This window comes from Hydra vulgaris, chromosome 03, assembly GCF_038396675.1.
Source record: "Hydra vulgaris chromosome 03, alternate assembly HydraT2T_AEP".
Lineage (NCBI taxonomy): Eukaryota > Metazoa > Cnidaria > Hydrozoa > Anthoathecata > Hydridae > Hydra > Hydra vulgaris.
Genome location: NC_088922.1, coordinates 22,202,501 through 22,225,376, shown reverse-complemented (window position 1 = coordinate 22,225,376; position 22,876 = coordinate 22,202,501). Strand labels below are relative to the sequence as shown.

The following is a 22,876-nucleotide window of genomic DNA, read 5'->3' as shown; positions in this document are numbered from 1 at the left end:
GTTTAACTATTTATAGTATCAATTAACACTTTTAAATTTAAATAATTTTAATTTTTTTATAATTTTTAACATAGTTATGTTCTTTTTTTCATTTTTAGTTTGTCTTCCCTTTGTCGTACGACGATGTACCAACATGAATTGTTTTCTAAAAGCTAACATGAAATAACAATATTTAACAACTACTACTCTCTTATCATGACATCTTATCTCTATCTGATATTTTGATTTGCGATTCATATATGATGTTTTTCTTTATATTTACTTATCCATTACATTTTTTCATTTCAGATTTATCATATGATGGATTTATGCGATATAAAAGAACGAATATATGTAAATCTTTATGAATTTTTTAAAAACATCTTCTAATAATTAGTCCAGTCAACGTTCAAACTTTAATTTTGCATATGTCATCTTTAAGTAGTTTCTAGGCTTTTCTAAATGTGTTTCTTATTCACATGGTTTTGCAAGCAAGGTATGCAAGCAAATTTGAGCTGAAAATTTTTTTTTTTAGCCTTTAAGGAGAATTGGTGTTACACTTTTTTAAATTTAATTTGTTTAAATATAGTAGTTTTTTACAAATAAATGTTTGTTTGTTCTTTGTTTTTTTACTTATTTGTTTTCAGATTCTTAAGAACTTGGCAACTTATCTAAGTAAGTTTTTTTTTTCTTTTTAGTGCAATTGGAAAGAGCTGAAAGTTATTTTTTAGAGCAATTGAAAAGAACTGAAGTGTTTTTTAGTTACTTCACACGGTATAACTGATCCTGATTTGAGTAAGTTTACTATTTTGTTTTATTTTATATTGGATTTATTTGATATTTGATATATGTTATATTTGATATATATTTTATGTATTTAACATGGAAAACTGACTGTAATTTGTTGACACAAAAGTTTATAAACATAAATCTGCCTATATTTCAGTATATTTTATATTTCTCTGTATCTTTATAAATATTCTTTCTTAGAAAAAATAACAGACTGGAAAAAATAAATAAATTCGTTGAAAGAAGTTGAAAAAAATGATGATGTATTTCCATATTTCATTGTGTAAAGTGTAATACCACTTTTTAAAGGTATGTGAATAGATATATATAGGGTTGCCAGATGTCCCGATTTTACGAAGGAGAACTAAGTAAAAAAAATATTTTTACATATTTGGCGCAGAATTCTCCTTCGTAAAATCGGGACATCTGGCAACCCTAGACATATAGGGGAACATGGGGCAAGATGACAACTGTTTCGAAAAACACCTGTATCTTAGTCTCTCCCAAAAATTAAAACTTACCTTTAGCTGGTGATGTAGCGATGTAATAAATCAAGTCAAACAAGGATAAAAAGTTTTTTTCTCAATGTCGGAAAAACTTTTTTAATACTTAGCTTTCGTCACAAAAATAATATTTAAAAAGAAACCATTGATAAATCTAGTTAAATTAATCTACTTCCCTTTCAGCTAAAGTCAACTGTTATATTTAGTTTTGCTTAAGAGATAACTGTAGGTCGTCATCTTGTTCCATTCGTCATCTTGCCCCATTTGTCATTTTGCCCCATTCGTCATTTTACCCCATGTTCCCCTATATATATATATATATATATATATATATATATATATATATATATATATATATATATATATATATATTTAAATAATTAATTTAGAGTAAAATATATTGATTGACATTGCTTCATTTTTTTATACAAGATTGTGCATCTATTATTTTTGTGCATTAAGGTAAAAATAATTTTGTGCATTTTAGTCTAGATTCTTTTTTAATTAAAAATCATTGATGTAAATTAATGTTGTTTAATATTTTTAATAAACGAATAATGTATGTAAACATATAAAAAGATATGGATTTCAATAAATCTTTAGTTTAAATAAAGTCTTTGATTAGAAAAGATCACAATTTGTAAGATTCTTTTACGTTCATTTATTCAGTTGCAGCAATAGTAAGATTACTGGTAATATGTTTAATGATAATAGTTAAATTGAAATAGATAGTATTAGGCTCAACGAAGTTATTAATGTAAATGCTTATAGGCAACTTGAAAATAGTAGTCAAATGAAAAAAATAGATCATTTCTAAGAAATATTTTACGATTTGCTTGCTATTTTATGGTATAATTGTTTAAATTGTTTAACTATAATTATCCCTCGATTGTTCAAATATTGTAATAAATAAAATCTTTTCAGTCCAAGTATTTAAGTTAATAAAATATTTTATTAAGTTGTGGTATTATTTGCCAGTGTTACTACATTGTATTGTCTAGCCTTTTTATAATCTTTTTTAATTATACTGTAGTTACAGAATATATACTTTCTGTTATTATTATCCTAATTCTACTAACAATAAAATGCAAATAGTACTTTTGTAATTAAAAATTGTAATTTTTTTTTTAATTTCATTTTTTAGGTATTTGCAGGCTTTACTTGACTTTCCGTTTCTGGTACCTGTGTTGTGACAGATTTTAAAAAGAACTCAACTGATGTTAATGCGGTCTTCGTCGTTAACTATAAGCAATGACGTTGCTGATAGGGAGTCAAAGTTAAAATATTTATAGATAAATTTGTATTAAATTTTTTAGATAATATATCAAGTTATTAATGTGTTTTTATTGTTATTAAAGATTTAATAACTCATAACCCGTATTACGGGTTGCTTACTACTAGTCATTATCATTATGTTATGAATTCATATTAGTTAATAAAATTGTATTGAATATTTTCTGGTTATCGTGTTTTATACGTGTTCAAATGTGAGTTTGATACTCAATAGGCGTCGTATTGTATACCTGTCTTTATACGCATCTGATGTCTATTTTTAATGCGCGTTTGACACGATAAAATGGCTAACAAATATTCGTAAATAATGCGTATTCTGGAAAGTTTTAAATGCGCATGTAATACCAGGGAAATATCGTATTGAATATTCTCTGGTTATCGTGTTTTATACGTGTTTACAAGAGTTTCAAATGCGAGTTTGATACTCAGTAGGCGTCGTATTGTATACCCGTCTTTATACGCATCTAATGCGTATTTCTAATGCGTATTCGACACGATAAAATGGCTAACATACATACCACATCGATACGTATTTAAAAGAGTTTCTAATGCGCATTTATAACTAAATTTGCCGACTGGGTTACGCTACTATTGTTTTAAATTAACTTTATTGAATTTCATTTTAAAATTTATTATTTTAATTGACAATGTTTTTTTCGCTCAGACTTTTAAAAACCATTTAAAGTAAGTGTAATCATTTGTTTTTACGCATCGAAAACAGACAGTTTTCGATACTTTTTTTGCCACTAACCTTTCCTATTAGGTATCAGATAAACTATCCTCCAATATCCTCCAAACATTTGACTATGTAAATCTCATGCTAAATGGATGTAAATAGCCATGCATCATAAATATTTTGCAACTTTTTTCAATAAAAAAAGTTATAACAAAAAATTGGTCTTCGGTTAATGGTCAGTTGATTAGAAATACTGAACATGTAAAAAAGATGTTTTATACACAAAAAATACCTACATAATCTTTCATTACTGTTAAAATATATAAGTTCTGTAAATATAAATTTAAAAAAGTTATTTTATGACAAATAAATGCATTGAAAAGTAATATTTTTAATGTTTACACTGATAAAAGTTGTCCATTAAAAATACTTGATATTTTCACCAAAATTTAATTTCTTTTAATATTTTCTAAAATATTATATAATTACATGTTTATTACTTTATTTATGCCTTTTATATTTAAATATAGCTAAACTACAAAAATAATTTTGGGACAAAAAACTCGATTTTGTCCCACTGTGCGTTGGTGGCTGTTTCTTCTTTTGTCAACATTGTTGAAAAGTTTTCAAATTTTCAATTTACTTACTAACACAAATAGAACTGTTAGTTTTTTTGTGTTTTTTCTGTTATTATATAACTATTTCTTTTTCTATGAATGTAAATAACCGATTTTTTTTCTTTATGCAAATCTCTTTTAGAATTCGATTAAGTAAGATTATACTTTACAAAATTTTTCTTTTTTTAAATTTTTACTTTAGTAACCTTCAAAAAGATTTATATCATACCAAGGGGCGAATCGAGACCATCTAGTAAAAGGAGGCAATTTAAGGTTTTTTGATTTGGTAGATCCAGACTAAGTAATAAGGTCTTTGGAGGCGGTTTTCAGGATTTTTTGGTTTGGTAGATTCGAACCGTCTAGTAAGGGGGACGAATTTTAGATTTTATATTTAGTGGGCAAGCAAGCCTTCAAACCATTATACAGTTTTAAATACTGTTTTCTTTGAATATCAGTCTTATACTGTAATAATCCATACAACAATCAAATGACGTTGTATACTGATTTTAAAAAGTTGCTTGAAATCTTTGGTTCGTCATCCAAAATAAAATAACGTAATACAAATAATAATAATTATAATAAGTATAATAATTTTCTTAATGAAAGGAATTAACTTTCCTGATTTTTAAAGTTTTGAAAGATGAAGTTTATAAGTTTTTAACAAAAAATTACGCTTGCGCAACTGCAAAACCTTTTTTTGTAACAAGCATGGTTTAAGATTAGCACAAGATTTGCAGATCTTGTGTTAATCTTAAACCATGGTTGAGTTGTTTCCATGAGTGATGTTTCCGATCACTCATCATGATCACAATTGCACAGTGTCGCTGATCGTATCATGGCCATTCATAGGTAAAACCATTAGTAGCCAATCTTCATGCATGGTCCACAATAGTCCGCGATGGTCCGCGATTGTGGACCACGCATGGAAGATTTTTCGGTGTTTGAGATGAGCTGACTTCCAATTCCACCCTCCATTTTTCGGCGCTTGAGTTGAGCTTACTTCCAGGCATGGAGCACACTCCAAACATTTGTATGTTTATACTTATGTCGAATAATGATGCTTAGTGATGATTGGAGGCTGGGAACAAGTAAATCCTAAAACTTCAGGGAGGGGGTTTAAACTTTATACGGTCATAATTTTTGAACGCTGAGAGACAATGCTATGAAAATTATCTTTATCGATTAAAACTTATCGATGAATATAAGTCTAGTTGAGAGCTATACAAAAAATATTTTATCAACTTGTTGTCCTCACGTATGGGGTGGGAGTGGGGGATGAAATTTTATGGTTTACTTGTTCTCAGTCTCCAATAATCGCAACTTTTGTAATCCAATAAAAAAATTCGTTCTTTTAGTTATTTTTAAAAACATTTTTTTTTTTTTTTTTTTTTTTTTTTTTTTGCCGTTTAATAATATATACAGTTTCGAAGCATATAAATAAAAATAAATATTGGCGGGGCAAGATGACTTAGTCTTTTCACCGAGCCCCATTCTCATGTATTTACAAAAACCGTAATATTTAAATATCTATAGTTAACAAACTATTTATTAAAAAAATATAAAAGTAAAATAGATAACAACTCGTTGTCTTTTAAAGAAAAATTTAAAGAATCAAAATTTAAGGAAAGAGTAAGATCAAGTGATTAAGAAAAAATAAGATATTATCATTTGCTTAAAACTTAAAAATTTAAACTAAGATTTAAAAATAAAAGTAAATAAATTAATATACACCATAGAATTAACATAAATAAATTAGTATATTTCATACAAATAACGTAAATAAATTAGCAAACGTCATAGAGGTAATACCATAATTAAGGTAATAAAAAAAAAATGTTGCTACACTCAGTGACATAATTTTTGTATTAATTATTTTTTTGTATTTGAGTTTTAATTTAAAAAAACATTTAAAATCGGATATATTAAAATCCATAAGTAAGAATGCCTGCTTTGATTCATTTTAACCTGCTCTTTACTAGTTTTATGTGTATTTGCAATTTTGGGAAACGTTTTCCACAAGGGATTGTCCATAAAGTACGTACGCTCGGAGGGGAAGAGGGGGTCTACAAATGGCGTATATGAGATGGGAGGGCAGTGGGTCGATTATAAAAGAAAGGAGACACTAAATAAAAAAAATGTCATAAAATGTCATAAAATGTCATAAAATGTAAGATAAATAGTCATAAAAATGTCATAAAATGTCATAAAATGTAAGATAAATAGGTTAAAAGCGTAGGTACTTTTAGGGAGGTGGAGGGTACTCAAAAAAGCGTATTGCAAAAATCCTGGGGAGGAGGGGGGGGACGAAAAAAAAGCGTACGTACTTTATGGACGACTCTCAAGTAAGGTCCACAATAAAGAACTGAATATGAAGTTAATTTTGAATTATATTTTGGGACAACAAAGTTCTTATTAAAAAATTTTGTTGGATATTTATGAACTATTTTGTCAAAATAGGATGACAATATTTTGGGAGATAATCCTATATTTGCTTTATACATGAACATTAAAACTTGGTGTAAGTTGATTTTGTATATATTTAATGCTCCAAGTATACGCAGAAGAGGCACATAAGGTACAGTTCTATCAGCTCCAAAAATTATTCTGCACGCGTGTTTTTGTTTACAGTACAACTTTTTTAATTTTGTATGGTTTGCACTTGCCCATGCAATATTGCAATAAATTAAATAACAATGAATAAAAGAGAAATATAAACTTTCTAAAGAACTATTGTTTAAAAATGGTTTGTCGTATATATCATTGCTAAATATTTTGATATATTATTTTCAATACTTTTTATATGTTATCTCCAACGTAAATGTTCATCTTATATTACGCCGAGAAAGTTTACTGAGTTCTCTATTAATGTTAGTGTTATTTATTATTAGATTAGGCAATTTGATGGGAATATATTATTACTTTAAATATTGTAAAATGTATTTAAGTTTTTTTAGTGCCATTCTTTATATTTAAATGGGTAGTCTTTTATTAACTACTTGCAAAATTTAATTGACGAAAACTAATATTTGAGAATATATGTACGTAAGCTACTTTTGGAGGTGAACTATCCCTTGGTAGTGGTTTGACGTTTTTGTCGAAAGGAGTATAAACGTACCAACGTTTAGTAAACTGGCTTCATATACATCGACACCATCGTATGGCTCTTTATTTTCTTCTGCACAACCATTAGGAAAATCTAGATGCCTATTTGGACTGGACATCAGTACAAATATATTTTTATTATGTTCCATTAATGAGATTTTAATAACCGTATTCGACAAAGGATTATGTTCGAAAAATGAGATTTGAGAGAGTGGGCGCAAGACGATACATTTGTTTTGAAAATTATGGACGCTTTTATCCATATTTTTTTTTTTTTTTTAATTTTTATTTATTTTGCCGTTTAACAAATTTGACAGTTTCCATAAATTTACAATTAAGTTAATGGCCGGAGCAAGAAGAAGGCATAATTTGCCTTATCGCCAAGCACCGTGTTACAATTTATAATTTTTACAAAGTTGCTTCAAGAATATATAACATAAAAGAAAAATTAAATGAATGTTTACAAAAGATATATGATAAATAAAGTAAAATATCGTTTAATACATAATATCATAAATAGATTGAGTAAAAGTAAGAGTTAATATATAAAACTTTATATATATTTTAAGTAAAATATATAAAAGATAAAGTAAAATACGAAAATACGAATAATTAACTTGTTTTTCAGTTTTTAAATTATATATCTGATCTATTTTTAAAAGAAAGACTTATAATATTATAAATCAAAATCTGCGTTTAAAAAAAACTGTTTTGAATCAGTTTTAAACTGATGAAGATATTTTTTTTTTCCGGAAACAATGTTTGGAAATCTTTTCCACAAAAGTGGTCCGCGATTCTGAATTGAATAAGAAACTTGTTTAGAATAAGATTTTGGTATAACAAAGTTGTTAGCGGAAAATCTTGTAGCATATTTATGGTGTATTACTTTAAAATAAGTTTCAAATATTTTGGGGGACAGTCCATATTTTGTTTTATACATGAACAGTAGAACAAGATGGATAAGTTTGAAAATATTCAGGGCACCAATTACACGTAAAAGAGGTTAACAAGGAACCGCTCTACCAGATCCAAATATGATTCTAACAGCATGTTTTTGCTTGCTATAAAGTTATTTTAGCTTGGTGTAATTAGTACTTGCCCACATGATGTTGCCGTAAGTTAAGTAACTATGTATAAAGGAAAAATATAAACTTTTTAAGGACTTAAAATTTAAAATTGGCTTAACTCTATAGATCATGCCAATGCTTTTTGAAATTTTTTTTTCTATAGAATTTATATGCACTTTCCAAGATAGCTTTTCATCAAAGTTCACACCTAAAAAATTTACAGATATTTGCCTTTTGATGTTAGTTTTATTCATCAAAAGATTGGGAAGAATAAATGGTATTTCCTTTGCTTTGCTTGGTTTGTGGAAAAGAGAAAATTTAGTTTTTTGAACATTCAAAGACAATTTGTTGCATATAAACCATTCATTTACTTTTTTTAATTCTTCATTTACTACTGTAAAAAGTGTTTCAATATTTTTGTGAGAATAAAAAAGATTTGAGTCATCTGCGAATAAAATAAAATTTAATAGGTTTGATGTTGAAGACAAATCATTTATGTATAGTAAAAAAAGTAAGGGTCCAAGTATAGAACCCTGTGGGACTCCACAATTTACAGTTTTTTTGGCCGTTTCTAAATTTTCAAATTGTTTTCTGTTTGAAAGGTAACTTTCAAACCAGAGTAAGTTTGTCTCCTTTATTCCGTAATATTCCAGTTTTTTATTAGAATGGAATGATTCACCGTATCAAAAGCTTTCGACAGATCATTGAAAACTCCTAACGTATAATAGTCTTCTTTAAAAGCATTAGATAAGTGATTAACTAACTCTACTATTGCAAGATCTGTTGAGTGTTGCTTTTTGAAACCAAATTGCTAACTGTATAACATGTTGTTTTCAGTTAAATGATTATACAGCCTATTGTACACTATACGTTCAAGCAAATTATGCGGTAGTGGTGTAGTGGTAAAAAAAATTATGCGGTAGTGGTGTAGTGGTAAGAGCGCTCGCTTCATAAGCGAGAGGTTCGGAGTTCGACTCCCACCACGTCCCTGGAAGTACCGCGCTCAACTTAGTTTCTCCGCGCAGCGGCCTTGCTCAGAAAGGTTCGTGTTTCGGAGTTAAAGAGTTGAGAGAGGGTTGTACCACGAATAACAACTAAAAAAAAATAAAAATAAAAAGTAGCCTCCTTGACTGTAGTGGCCCCCCTCGGGCCTTGGGGAGGTGAATAATCTAAAAAAAAAAAAAAAAAAAAAAAAAAAAAAATTTCGAGAAACAAGATAAAACAGATATAGGCCTGTAATTAGAGGGTTCTGACTCACCTCCAGACTTAAATAATGGAGTTACTCTAGCAATTTTTAATTTATCCGGAACTTTGCCTGATTTAAGTGAATTGAATATATGAAACAAAGATAGTTCAATTATATCATAGACTAATTTTAATATATTAACGCTAACTTTATCCGATCCTGCACTTTTGTTACTTTTTAAGCTTAGTAATGCAGTCCACAACTCGCGTATATCTAGCTTTGACTCATTCATTTTTTTATTAGAATTTGTTAGATAAGAATCAAATGTTGAAGAAGTTAAAGGAATACTTTGCGCTAAATTAGAACTAACATTTATGAAGAAACTGTTTAGTTCTTCAGCTATGAGTGCTTTATCGTATATTGTTTCACCGTCAATTAAAAGTTTTTTTGGCAGAACATTATTTTTATATTTGTTTCGTCCAATTATTTCTTTAATAGCATTCCAAGTTTGTTTAGTATTTCCATTTGCATTTTCTAGTAATTTCGAATAATATACTTTTTTAGAGTATTTTTTGATTTTTTCAAATATATTTTTATAGTTTTTATATTTTGCCTCGTTTGAATATGTATTTTTTTTAAGAAATTTTTCATAAAGTTTTTGTTTTTTCCTTGACGATTTTAGTAAGCCTTTTGTCATCCAAGGCGGTAGAAGTGATTTTGAATTCACATAAAACTTTTTTACAGGAAACGCTTTATCGTATTGTTTACAAAATTTCGCTAGAAAAAGCATTGTTAGCATCACGTGTTTGGAGAACAAGCTTCCAATCAACGAAATTAATTAGAAGATTGCGAAATTGTTGTATGGAGTTTTCATTGATCTGTCGCTTGTAAATAATGTGTTTTGTGGAAATATTATCATAGGTTATGTTTTTTGTTATAAGAAATGTGGGAAAATGGTCTGTCAACTCAGTCATTATTATACCGGTACTAAAGCAGCTATTAGAAAAATTATTAGTAATTATGTTATCTAGTAGGGTAGAGGATCTTTTTGTGATTCTTGTTGACTTAGTTATTGTTGGAATGAGGTTATTTTGTAGAAGAGTATTTACAAAATTTTTAACACTATTATTTGACGCATGATTCAAAAGATTAATATTCAGGTCACCGACTAAGTAAACATGCTTTTGTTTTTTATTAACTTTTGTTAAAAAAGTACGTAAAGATACTTTAAAATTTTTTAAATTACCCGCTGGTTGTCTATAAATAACATTAACAATTACGTTTTTAGAATTTTGGTTAATTATTTCAATGCACAATGACTCGCAATCTTTTTCATTTACACCGAGGTCATTACGTGGTATAAAATTAATTGAGTTATGAATAAAAATGCACCTCCACCGGTACAGAAGTTTCGTGGTTGATGAATTGACGCGTAATTTGCCAATTCAAATTGAAAATTATGCTCGTCATACTTACACCAGGTCTCAGTAAGACAGATTATCTTAAAATCGTGATTTAAATCATGCATTAGAAGTTTAAAATCATCAAAATTTTTGTTTAGGCTTCGAATATTAATGTTTAAGATTGAAAAAGTGTTTTTATTTTGTTGAAGATAGAAATTAGATTCAGAAATTGAATAGTATTTGCTTTCTAACGATTTTAGGTTAAAATAATTAGTGACATCATTATCACAAAGTGTGATATTTTCATCACAAAGTTTAATTAATAAATTATCATCCATTTTAAAATATAAAATTAAGATTAGGGAAAAATTAATTAAAAAAATAAGAAATAAATGAATACTTATATAGATTCAGTGGAAACAGAATCTCATTTCTTCGCAGTCCAATCACGAATGACTAGTTTGTCGTATGATATAACCGCAAATTTGCCGGATTCCCTTTCTTTCTTCATTCGTTCTCTTAAACCCTTCCTTATTTCTGTAGTCTCCGCACTAAAATCTTCATTTATATAGATGTTTTTTCCTTTGAGTTTAAACGATTTTTTAAGTATTTTCAGTTTTGTCTTTATAATTTAATAACTTTAGGACTATCGGTCTGTGTTTATTAACATCTCTCGGCCCAGATCGATGAGCTCTTTCAATTTTTATATTTTTAATGTCAAGGCATTCCTCAAGTAGTTTATGCACCTTACATTAAGATTCTACCCATGATTCATTTTCGCTTTCTTTTATCCCGTCTATTCTCAAGTTGTTCCTACGTGAACGACTTAGTTTGTTCCTGATTTTTAATATTTCACTTTTATCTTTAAGTTCCATGTTAATTTTTTTCGTTTTCTGTTTTACTGTTTCAAACTTTTATGAAATTATTTCATCTTGCGCAGAAATAAATTCCTTAATCTTATTGAATTCGGTTTCTAAAAATGCAACCTTTGTGCGTGTTGCGTTCAAATCATACGCAATGTCATTGGTTTTTGTTATATTTTTGATGGTATCTTTTTCAAGTTTATCAAGTCTCTCCGTTAAAATTTTCATGTTTGCAAATTCTATTTTTAAGCTATTGTCATTTTAGACGTAATAATTATTTAAAATTTTTTAGAGTTTATTGTTTGCATATTTTAATTATAAAGACTCAGTAGTTTGATGAATACAAGCAGTACACAACATATCAAGAAGTAGAAAATAAATAAATTTAAAAGCTTTTGTTGAAATAGTTTTAATTTCACCAACACCGGTTCTCTGTGACCTGATGGTTTTCTTCTAGTTCTTTATACTTTTTTTCTTATTCTTTATATTTTAACAATACCATATCTATATCATAAATTTATACATATGATAATATTATATATATAAATGGTATTATATATATAAATGGTATTATATATGTATATGATAATATACTATCATATATATATATATATATATATATATATATATATATATATATATATATATATATATATATATATATATATATATATATATTTGTTTTTTGTTTTGTTCTGCATTACAATATATAAGATAAAGATAAAAACAAATAAAAGAAGAAATATATGGTATTATATATATAATATATGTAATATATATAATAACATATATTTCTTCTTTTATTTGTTTTTATCTTTATCTTATATATTGTTTTTTGTTTTGTTCTGCATTACAATATATAAGATAAAGATAAAAACAAATAAAAGAAGAAATATATGGTATTATATATATTACATATATTATATATATATAATACCATATATTTATTCTTTTATTTGTTTTTATCTTTATCTTATATATTGTATTTGGATGTCTAATAAAATTTATAGTTAGTTTTTTTTGGGGCGACTGAATAAGTGCGAATTTCATAACTGCGAATCTGCATAATTGCGACTGGCATAAGTGCGAACTGGCATAAGTGCGAACTGGCACAAGCGCGAACTGGCATAAGTGCGCCGAAAGAATTTGCAAACATTGGCATAAGTGCGAACTGGAATAAGTGCGAACTGGCATAAGTGCGAAACAATTGCAAAAACTGGCATAAGTGCGAACTGGCACAAGCGCGAATTAGCATAAATGCGCCGAAAGAATTTGCAAACATTGGCATAAGTGCAAATTGGTATAAGTGGCGATATGGCAAGTTCGCACTTATGCCAATTCGCACTTATGCCAGTTCGCACTTATGCCAATTCGCACTTATGCCAATGTTTGCAAATTCTTTCGGCGCACTTATGCCAGTTCGCGCTTGTGCCAGTTCGCACTTATGCCAGTTTTTGCAATTGATTCGCACATATGCCAGTCCGCACTTATGCCAGTTCGCACTTATGCCAATGTTTGCAAATTCTTTCGGCGCACTTATGCCAGTTCGCGCTTGTGCCAGTTCGCACTTATGCCAGTTTTTGCAATTGATTCGCACATATGCCAGTTCGCACTTATGCCAGTTCGCACTTATGCCAATGTTTGCAAATTCTTTCGGCGCACTTATGCCAGTTCGCGCTTGTGCCAGTTCGCACTTATGCCAGTCTTTGCAACTGCTTCGCACTTATGCAGATTCGCAGTTATGAAATTCGCACTTATTCAGCCTCCTCTTTTTTTTAACACTCTTAGTTATATTATTATAGATTTATAACATTACTAAAAACAATATTGATACTAAAAAACAATATTAATATTATAATACTTAAAAGCAAAATCGTGTTCAACATTAAAATAAGAATACTTTACTAGGTACACTTACAAAACACAGTTTTTTATAAGCTCTATTATAAATGTTTTATATAATTTGTTTGCTTTGAATAATTTTTTTTTTTTTTGAGTACAGTTGTTACTCAGGTGTTGCTATGGACTAAATTTTCATACTTACCAATTAAAAAGGCTCTCTTGTCAAACTCTTATTCCGACACTGTCAGCACAGTTTGACAATAGAAAACTTTTTCGATATTTAAATCATGAATTTTGAATATTTTTTATTACCAATATTTTTTCAACACCATTTATCACTATATCTTATTATATCTTTGTATTCATACAAATATTTTATGGTTATTATCTATTTATTAGATAGTAGAAATTGACACACATGTGGTTAAATGATACGATATCTATAAAAATGACACCAGAACTAGTTGTTCCCACTCAGTGGCGGTTAATATTTACGAAATAAACAAAGTCTATTAGTATTGAGTTTAGTATTGCATATGGTCTTTTTTTTTTAATGAAAAACTTTTTTTTAACGACCAATATTAAATAGTTTCCATAGATTCGCAAGACTTCAATAGATTAATAAAGCAAGATAAATTAAATTAATCTAAAATTATCAACAATAAAAAAAGGGCAAAACAAAGACAAAATCCAATAAAATTATAATCCGTATGATACAAAATACATCGTTTATTCATATAAATAAATGTTATGTTACGTATAAACATGAATGCTGAGATAGTTCAACATGTTCTGTAAGCTTAAGCACTTTTAAATAATAATTGCGTGTTGTGTTATAATGTAGGTTATATTTAATTACTAATTGTCGCTATCCTTTAAAATTCAAATACATTTTATTTATAAGTAATTAAAAACAAACTAAAAGTTTTCAGTTTGACCACGGATTTAAAAAAAATACTCCAAATTTATTTTCTTGAAACGACCACAACTTTAAAGTCATAGGGAGAACGGGTGACACCAGGAAAACTGTCTAAGCGTGGTAAGTCTTCTTCAATAGATTTCTCAAAATAAAAATCTGTTACTAAACGCGAAATAATCACAAATAATTCGGTTTTTGCCAAGGTTTCTCCTAAACAAGCACGAGGTCCGCTTGAAAAGGGAATAAAAGCGTTACCTAACTTGTAATCAAACTCACCAGTTTCATTTAACCAGCGCTCGGGATAAAAACTCATGGGATTTTTCCAGTATCTTTCATCATGGTGAATACTCCATAAATTGGTTATTATAATTGTGCCTTTTAAAATGGGTTTGTCACAAATAGTACTGTTTTCCATAGCTTTATGACGCAAACCTAAAGGAACTACAGACGACAATCTCAGTGTTTCATGAATAGTAGCTTGCAATAAATGAAGCAAAGGACGATCGTTCAAGCATGGATAGCGGTTACCTGACGTTACTTTTATAATTTCATTAAATATCTTATCTTGGTATTCAGGAGAATGTAGTATATAAATAATAAACCAAATAATTGTGCTTGATGACGTTTCTGATCCGGCGAGTATTAAATCGTTTAAAATAAACTCAATGTTGTCATCAGTAACCTTTACGAGAGAATCTTTCTCTGCATTTAAATGAAAAGAAGCTTTGATTAAAGCATCTGTTATATCACGTAAGTTATTCTCGTCATATGATTTTCTGTGCTCCTGAATTTTTCGTTTCAAAATTGGATCACGAAGTCTTTCAATCTCTTGTACATACTTTGATGCAGTTGTCGGAAAATAGCGCAACCACGGAATAGAACTAAGAAGGCTGCCTGCACCAAATGCTTTAACTGTCAAATTTGAGTACTTTATGATATTGTGAAATTCATCATCATCTTGTTTATAGCGTTGATTGAAAAGGATTGTGCAAATAATGTTAAGGATGGTTAGTTCTTTAAAAAAGATTAAGTTACTAATATATATATATATCTATATATATATATATATATATATATATGTGTATATATATATATATATATATATATATATATATATATATATATATATATATATATATATATATATATATATATATATATATATAAATATATATATATATACATATATATATATATATATATATATATATATATATATATAGGTAAATATATATGTAAATAAATACCGGTGTAGAGTGCTCAATAAAGAGTAGAGAAAATTATATTATTATTAATATTAATATTAATTAGATAATTACACCTGAAAATTAAAGAAACATAAATCCAAAGTTTCACCCCTAAGGCGATTATCAGATGTTACAAACAATCTTACTGGGTCATTCATTCTTTTTTGCGCGTTTATTCACTTTTATACGCGTAGTCTGACATGTTTAAGGTACTTCTATACAATTAAAAAGGCGAAAATCTTAAAATTTTAATTTTTTAAATTAGGATTGCTCTAAGATCAAAATTTATCACAGAATCTTAATTTTTCATCAAAATTTGAAAAAAAAGAAAAAAGAAATTAAGGTTATTTCAATTTATCTCAATGTTGGTATAGATTTTTACTCTTAGCAACGCCCTTAACAACTACGTTATGGAATTATAACATCTCTATTGCAAATTATTTCTAGTGCAATTCCATCCCAATTTGTTTTCAAATATTCTTTATGCACTTAGCATTATTAAAAAATTTTTTTTTTAGAAATAAAGTCAATACTCTCGCTAAAATAATGCCTCCATGACCAAACGCAAAATGTGAATGAGTGTTTAAATGGAACTAATTGGACACGCTGTCCCAAATCTACATATTATAGCAAAAAAGTACTTACAATTGATGAGTGTTCTGCCATCATAAGTTTCAATGATGGTATAAGTTGTATTGGAAATGTTTTTGATTTTTTGAATATTCCACGTGAAAGTTTTTTCGAAAAAAATGCGTTAAAAAGTGTCCATAATAGAGCTTTAATTCATTGTAAATAGTCATTTAATATTTTAAAAACACATGGACAAGTAAAGAAAAAAGTTGTCTAAGAAAAGAGTTTATATTTAAAAAAAAGATATTACAGGATGCCAAGTCTGTAATTCTGGATCCCATTGAGTTAGTTTTATTTTATGTTAATAAATATTATCTGACTTTAAAAACTGTTTTTTTCACAGAACATTTTTTTGTTCTTTTGGTTATACCATTTACATAATATCTTTACTAAAACTTTATGAAACTTCTTGAAATTTTCCACAAATGTTCGTTACTAATATAGCTACAAAATGATCCTTACTTAATTAGATTTGTACTTATGAAATGTTGAATAGGCGAGTAAACTGTGAAATTCAACAACTCTTATGAAAATGACAATATTTTTGCAAGTTTTGATAGTTTGAACGTGAGAGTGGCACAGATTGTAGTTTACATTTTTATAAAATAACTATGCGAATTTCAAAGTTTAACAGTCACCCTATGATAAGTAATCATGTAAACGGTTGAGCCCCTTTTTGGGACTAAAATCAACTTTTTATTAAGATTTAAAAAAAAAAAAAAAAAAAGTTATTTCATTTTGTCTTCATTCAACCTATATTTGTAATTTATATTAACTATATTGGCAATTAATGTATTTTAAGAAAAAAGTCGTCTAATTGTATAGAAGTACCTTAAGTCTGCTGCAGAAAAATTTTCTTCAATTGCTTCTTGCTTACAAAGATTGTTTTTTTGTACGCATAATTCAATAATATTTATACTTGAGCGTTTATAGGTCTTTTACCTCATTTTTTATCAGAAAATAACTCGAATGCAGTCATGTCGTTGAATTCTCCTCTGTTTAACTTAACGACAAGATTTTAAACTGTACGCTTAGATAAATTAAGAGAAGTGTAAATACTTGTTGTAGATTCATTACTTTCAACTAAATGCTTAAGCATTTCAATGTGACAATGTATTTTTCAATGTATTATATTCAATGTATTTTTCAATGTATTATTTTCAATGTATTTTTGTGATTATTTTGTGATTGTTTGTAACATCTGATGATTGCCTTAATCATGAAACTCGTATTCATGTCTCTTTAATTTCCAGATTTTATTATTTAATCTTATATAATTTATATTTAATTTTTAATTACTAGGTGTTATTATTTAATTCCAAATAATATAGTTTGCTCTACTCTGTATTGATCACTCTACACCGGTATTTATTAACATATTTATCATTATTATATCACTCCTTTTTTGTGAAACAATATTATTCTCTAAGATAAAGATTACATTAAATAACTATTGAAAATTTGGAACAAATTTTTTTCAACTACTCTATGAAAAACATACCCGCATCAACAAAGAAAATATTCCTGACATACTTAAAAAAAAGTTAAAAAAGAAAATGAATCGCAAAAGCAAAAACAATCGCAAAAGATTTATCGACGACAGAATGAAGTGCTATGATTTCAGCATTTATAACTATTAAAGACCACAAGGAAGATTTTTCCAATAACACAAAGTATCAATCCATCAGAACCGGAACTGGGAAAGTTAATTAAAATCTATCTTCAAAACATCAATAATATAATGAGAAAAACCACATTTTTAAAACTAGTCGCATAATACAGATGTCGTGATAAAATGGTTTATTATTATTTGCGGCAAAAAAAATTGAATTTTTATCCAGTTTGGCATTAACGCGTTTTATCCATCGATCTCTCAAAAACAATTTCATGAATCTTTACTTCACGCTTAGCAGTATACAAAGTAATACACTTTAGAAAAGTAATACACTTTAGTAAATATAGGAGACATTTATAGAATGCAATCCAATAGATTATCTAGAGGTCTGTTATGTTTTCATAAAGTTATATTATATATGGACCAGAATCCGAAAGAATGAAAAAAAGTTTGTCAACCTTTTTAAGGATAAACTCAATCTAGAATTAATGTTAAAAGCAAGCTTAAAGATTGTAAAACTTTTAGATGTTTTTAGTTTAACTTATAGATATATTAATAAGGATAGTTTCTTCCGATCATACAAAAAACTAGTTGACCACCCTCTGTACATTAACGTTGATTCTAACCACCCTCCTAAAATTATCAAATTTACACCAACCATGTTACCTGAGTGTATTAGCAATGTTTCATCCAACAAAGACGTTTTCGACAAAACCGCATCTTTTTATAATAATGCCTCGGAGATCATTCATAAATTACACAATGCTAAATTTATTTTAAAAAAGGAATAGAAAATCTTAAGTTCTTTTACGCAGCAATTTTCATTTAACTTTACTTTAACTTTTTACGGTTTACGAAGGAATACTTTTGATCTTTTTTGTGTTGTTTATTAGTGAAATTTAGCGATACGTCATTTATGGAAGATTCCTTGGCGTCAAATGGTAAAGAAAAATCTATTATAAACCAAATTATACCGCAACAAAATCAGAATCTAGATCACTAACATTATAATATAATGTGTAAAACAAGGGTTAAACCATATTATGGTTTAACCCTCCTTTTACACTTAACGTAAGAACAAATGTCACAAGAATTTTCTTTTACTTGGTTAAAAAACGATTTTCAAAATCACATAAATTTAATAAAATCTTCATCAAAAACAATTTAAAAGTAAGCTACAGTTGTTTTCTTTACATCAAAAAAATTATCACTGCCCGCAAGAAAAAAGTTTTATCTGGTACTAACATCTCAACCAATCAACCATCACAACCGACAATTGCAATGCCCTTTAGAAGGAAAATGCCTCCAGAAAATCATAGTATTGAGTTGTAACGTATAAACTTTACAACAAGATAGCGGATTCAATTATATTTGACTAACAGAGAATACTTTTAAAGTACTTTGGTACAAACACAAAACTTAATGCAATACGAGTGTTAACCAAATTTTACAAACACTTTTACAACACTGAAAATCGTTGATAAAGCACAACCGCAACCCGGACGAAAATTATGCAACCTTTAATCAACTGAAAAGTACCGCATATAACGTCAAAAGGGATAGTCTATAAATTACGCAACTCTAAATTTATTTCAAAAGCAGAAGTATCTTTAAATCTTTTATGGAGATCTTTAGCTCTTTTAGGGAGATCTTTAGCTCTTTTAGGGAGAACTTTAGCTCTTTTACGTAACGATTTTTATTATATAAAATTTATGGGCTATTTTGATTTTTAAGGCTCTGCGAGGGAAAAATTTTGATCTTTTTTTAATTAGAGAAATTTAGCGTTGCGTAGTTTATGGACAATCCAAATTAAAATTATTAAACAAAAAAATGAGCTGGTATGAAAATCTTGACGTGAAAACAAATTTTTTATAAACAACTTCAACCTTTGATGGTAAATCGTACACTACAATTAAATTTTTCAAGAAAAAATTATAATTTTTATAAATTTTTTACTTACCGATTTTTGCATTTAATCCGGTGGTAATTTGCACAAATCTGGTGGTTTTTTTCATTTAATCTGGCGGTTTATGCATTTAATCTGGCGATTTTTGCATTTATTCTGGTGGTTTTTTGCATTCAATCTGGCAGTTTTAAAATTTATATCAATTTTATAATGCATGAATATAATGATATGAATTAATGATATGAATTGCTTATAATGATATGAATTGCATATAATGATATGAATTGCTTAAATGATTAGTAATAAAAAAAATTCTACATATTCCTGTTAAAAATAAATTTAGATGTGTAACAATAAAATAAAGTTTGATAAATGATTTTTTACTAAGTTAGTAAAAAACCACTTATCAAACCTTTTTCATTTTACACTGTGTTTAATCAACAAAGACTTATTAGAAAGAAATGATATTTTCAGAAATAATTTATTTATATACATTATATATATATATATATATATATATATATATATATATATATATATATATATATATATATATATATATATATATATATATATATATATATACAAGAAAAAAGTTTGAAAATTACGACTTTATTCTTTATTAATGTCATCTCCATTAACACATTGCGTAAAAAAAGATTCGCAGTGTCTAACGAAGTTTGAAAGGTCATGTTCAGTAATGTGCTCACAACCGTTCCTCATTCGTTCTAACAAATCATTATTTACGATTGGAGCTATTTGACCTCTAGTAGTATTCTTAATTTTCAATAGTGTCTCTTCACAAAGATTAAGAAAAGGTGAGTATCGGGATAAAAAACGAATTTCATAGGTATAACTACCATAAAAATCTGATAATGAATGATGAAACTTAACATTGTCCACCACCTACGTAAACTCCTCTTCCTTCCCCAAAATACTTTTAAGTGTACTAAAGAATCTTTTAAATATATCTGCTGTCACCCCTACGCTAACTATTGCTTCACTGTGGACAATGTTTAAACAATTTAATGCTAATATCATTGTTATGTTACGGCCTTTTGATGACAATACACATCGATTTGGGTTCATTCCTCGGAGACTGTATCAGTGGTTTTTTATCATATGATGATTGAACGGACTTTCATCAATATAAATGATATTTCTGTAACGTTGTTGCAGTGTCAAGTTTAAATACCATGAAACATATGTTTTTCTTTCTTCTTTTATCTCTTCAGTATTGCGTTTTTCACTTATTGGTCTTAAAATTTTATATGTATAATTCAAATTTTTTAACCATCGCCATAATGTAGAGACATTGACATCAATTCCCAATTTAACCTTTATCTCCTGTAAATTATAGTTTCTGTTATCTCAAATTAACTCATGTAGCTTATTTCTTATTTCCTCAGGACAACCTGACTGTCGAAAACCCCCTCTAACAGGATTGATATTACCTGTTGATAGATATCGATGGACCAGGCGTCGTATTGAAGTCTCACTTCTATACACGAGTTCCGATACCTATTTAACACTTTTCCCTTCGTTAATTACAAGATTAATAATCAAATTTCTTACTTCAACATTAATTTCTGAGCATTGTCTTCATGCATTACTCATTTTAAAGTTTTGAAAAATTAAAGAGAAAACGGGCTTAAATTGTATATATGGAAGTTAAATTAAATGAAGCAATAAAAGCAAAACTATTTATCATGATAAAGAAAAACCGCCAGATTGAATGCAAAAATCGCCAGATTAAATGCAAATAACGCCAGATTAAATGCAAAAAACCGTCAGATTAAATGCAAAAAACCGCCAGATTAAATGCAAAAATCGCCAGATTCGTGCAAAAAACCACCAGATTAAATGCAAAAACCAGTTTTATTTTTTAAAAAGAATATGTATCAAATATCATTTTCATCACAAGAAATTTATAATAATAAAAATATACTGTTAAAAAAATATAAAAAAATATTAAACCATACCGAATGGTTTAATGCGAACAAGTTATCACTAAATGTAACCAAAACAAAATATAGTTTTTTCCATCGTTTTCACGATCGAAATAATATTCCCTTAAAACTTTAGAAATTTTGTAATGCCAATCAAGACATAAAAAGAGAAACCACATTAAAATTTATCGGCGTATTTCTTAGTCGACAGGTACCCAGAGACTCGGGTACAACCCGTTGTTTACTGCCCAGGTAACACTATTAATTACAGGTAAACATCATTTGATATGTTTAAAGTTCATTTCACTCATTTTTAAACCTTAGAACCATTAATCATATTATAACAATTTTTTGTTGAAAATTTTGTTGATAAAAATTTTAATAATTACGATTTCTTTATCATCAAAAATCTTTCAAAACCTGGAAAATGGAAAATACAATTATGCTATTTTAGAGTTCCCACACAAGAACATACAAGTGCACACCTGCAACTTCAGTGCCATCAAAATACGTTTTATCAACTGCTGGACAACTGGTCAATCGAAGACGTTTATCTCTGGCACCCAAAATAGTGACGATAGTAGCTTGACGGCAGAAGTTTTTAAACTTTATTTATAATAAATGGTCGTACAGCACCCTTGTACATTGTACCCAGTGCCTACACCTAATTTTGGTTTAAATTTAATTTTTAGCTATAAAAACACTTTGTTTATTCCGTTGTAACGCAATTTTACACACAAAAAAAGAAGAGTAACTAGCTGTGGCTTTTTGTTTATTGACTTGATTTATGCGCTTACATAAGGCGCAAGGCAGCTTTTTGTACTACTTTATGTTCTCGTCAAGCTTTCTTGTTACTCTTTACTCCTGTTAACTTCTTTAATATCTTGTTTAATTAAAAATACTATGGGTGGATCAAAAAACCAAATAATCGTAATTGAGAATTTACATGTTTAAAATTTCATGGAAACAGTGATGAAAGGATTTACATTTTTAATGAAAAAGTTATATAGGATTCTCAAAATATAAATGAAGACTTTAACTTTATTGTGAGCATTTTTTTACTTAAAAACTTAGCTTCTTCGTCTTAAAAACGTAGCTTCTCAAGTGTCCAGAATGCGAAGAGTTTTCTAATTTACAGTTTAGTTTTTCACAAAAAAAAAAAGCTTAGTGTTAGACTTGTGGCAATAAATAATAATGAGAAACTGTTTTCTTTCTAATCTACTACTATTACTTGATTGACAAAATGGGTTCTTTCTCCATTCCTCGGCAAAAAAATATTTTTTTTTGTCG

At 28.0% G+C, this 22,876-nt stretch overlaps 1 protein-coding gene and 1 long non-coding RNA gene across 3 annotated transcripts in view; one reads left to right on the top strand and one right to left on the bottom strand.

Moving 5' to 3' along the window:
• LOC136078026 (uncharacterized) lies at positions 1–2,607 on the top strand. 2 transcript variants are annotated; one of them, XR_010637453.1, is made up of 4 exons: positions 1–333; positions 678–774; positions 970–1,077; positions 2,416–2,607. It is a non-coding gene; the product is annotated as an uncharacterized LOC136078026 (long non-coding RNA). The 2 variants fall into 2 exon arrangements; XR_010637452.1 differs by lacking the exon at positions 1–333 and adding an exon at positions 334–475.
• Positions 2,608–14,006: 11,399 nt separating this feature from the next.
• LOC100197700 (steroid 17-alpha-hydroxylase/17,20 lyase) overlaps positions 14,007–22,876 on the bottom strand; it is a 35,448-nt gene continuing 26,578 nt past the window's right edge. The window contains exon 3 of the mRNA XM_065792648.1: positions 14,007–15,253. Within this exon, the coding sequence (XP_065648720.1) occupies positions 14,286–15,253 (968 nt within the window). The 3' untranslated portion in view covers positions 14,007–14,285. The remainder of the gene's footprint in view (positions 15,254–22,876) is intronic.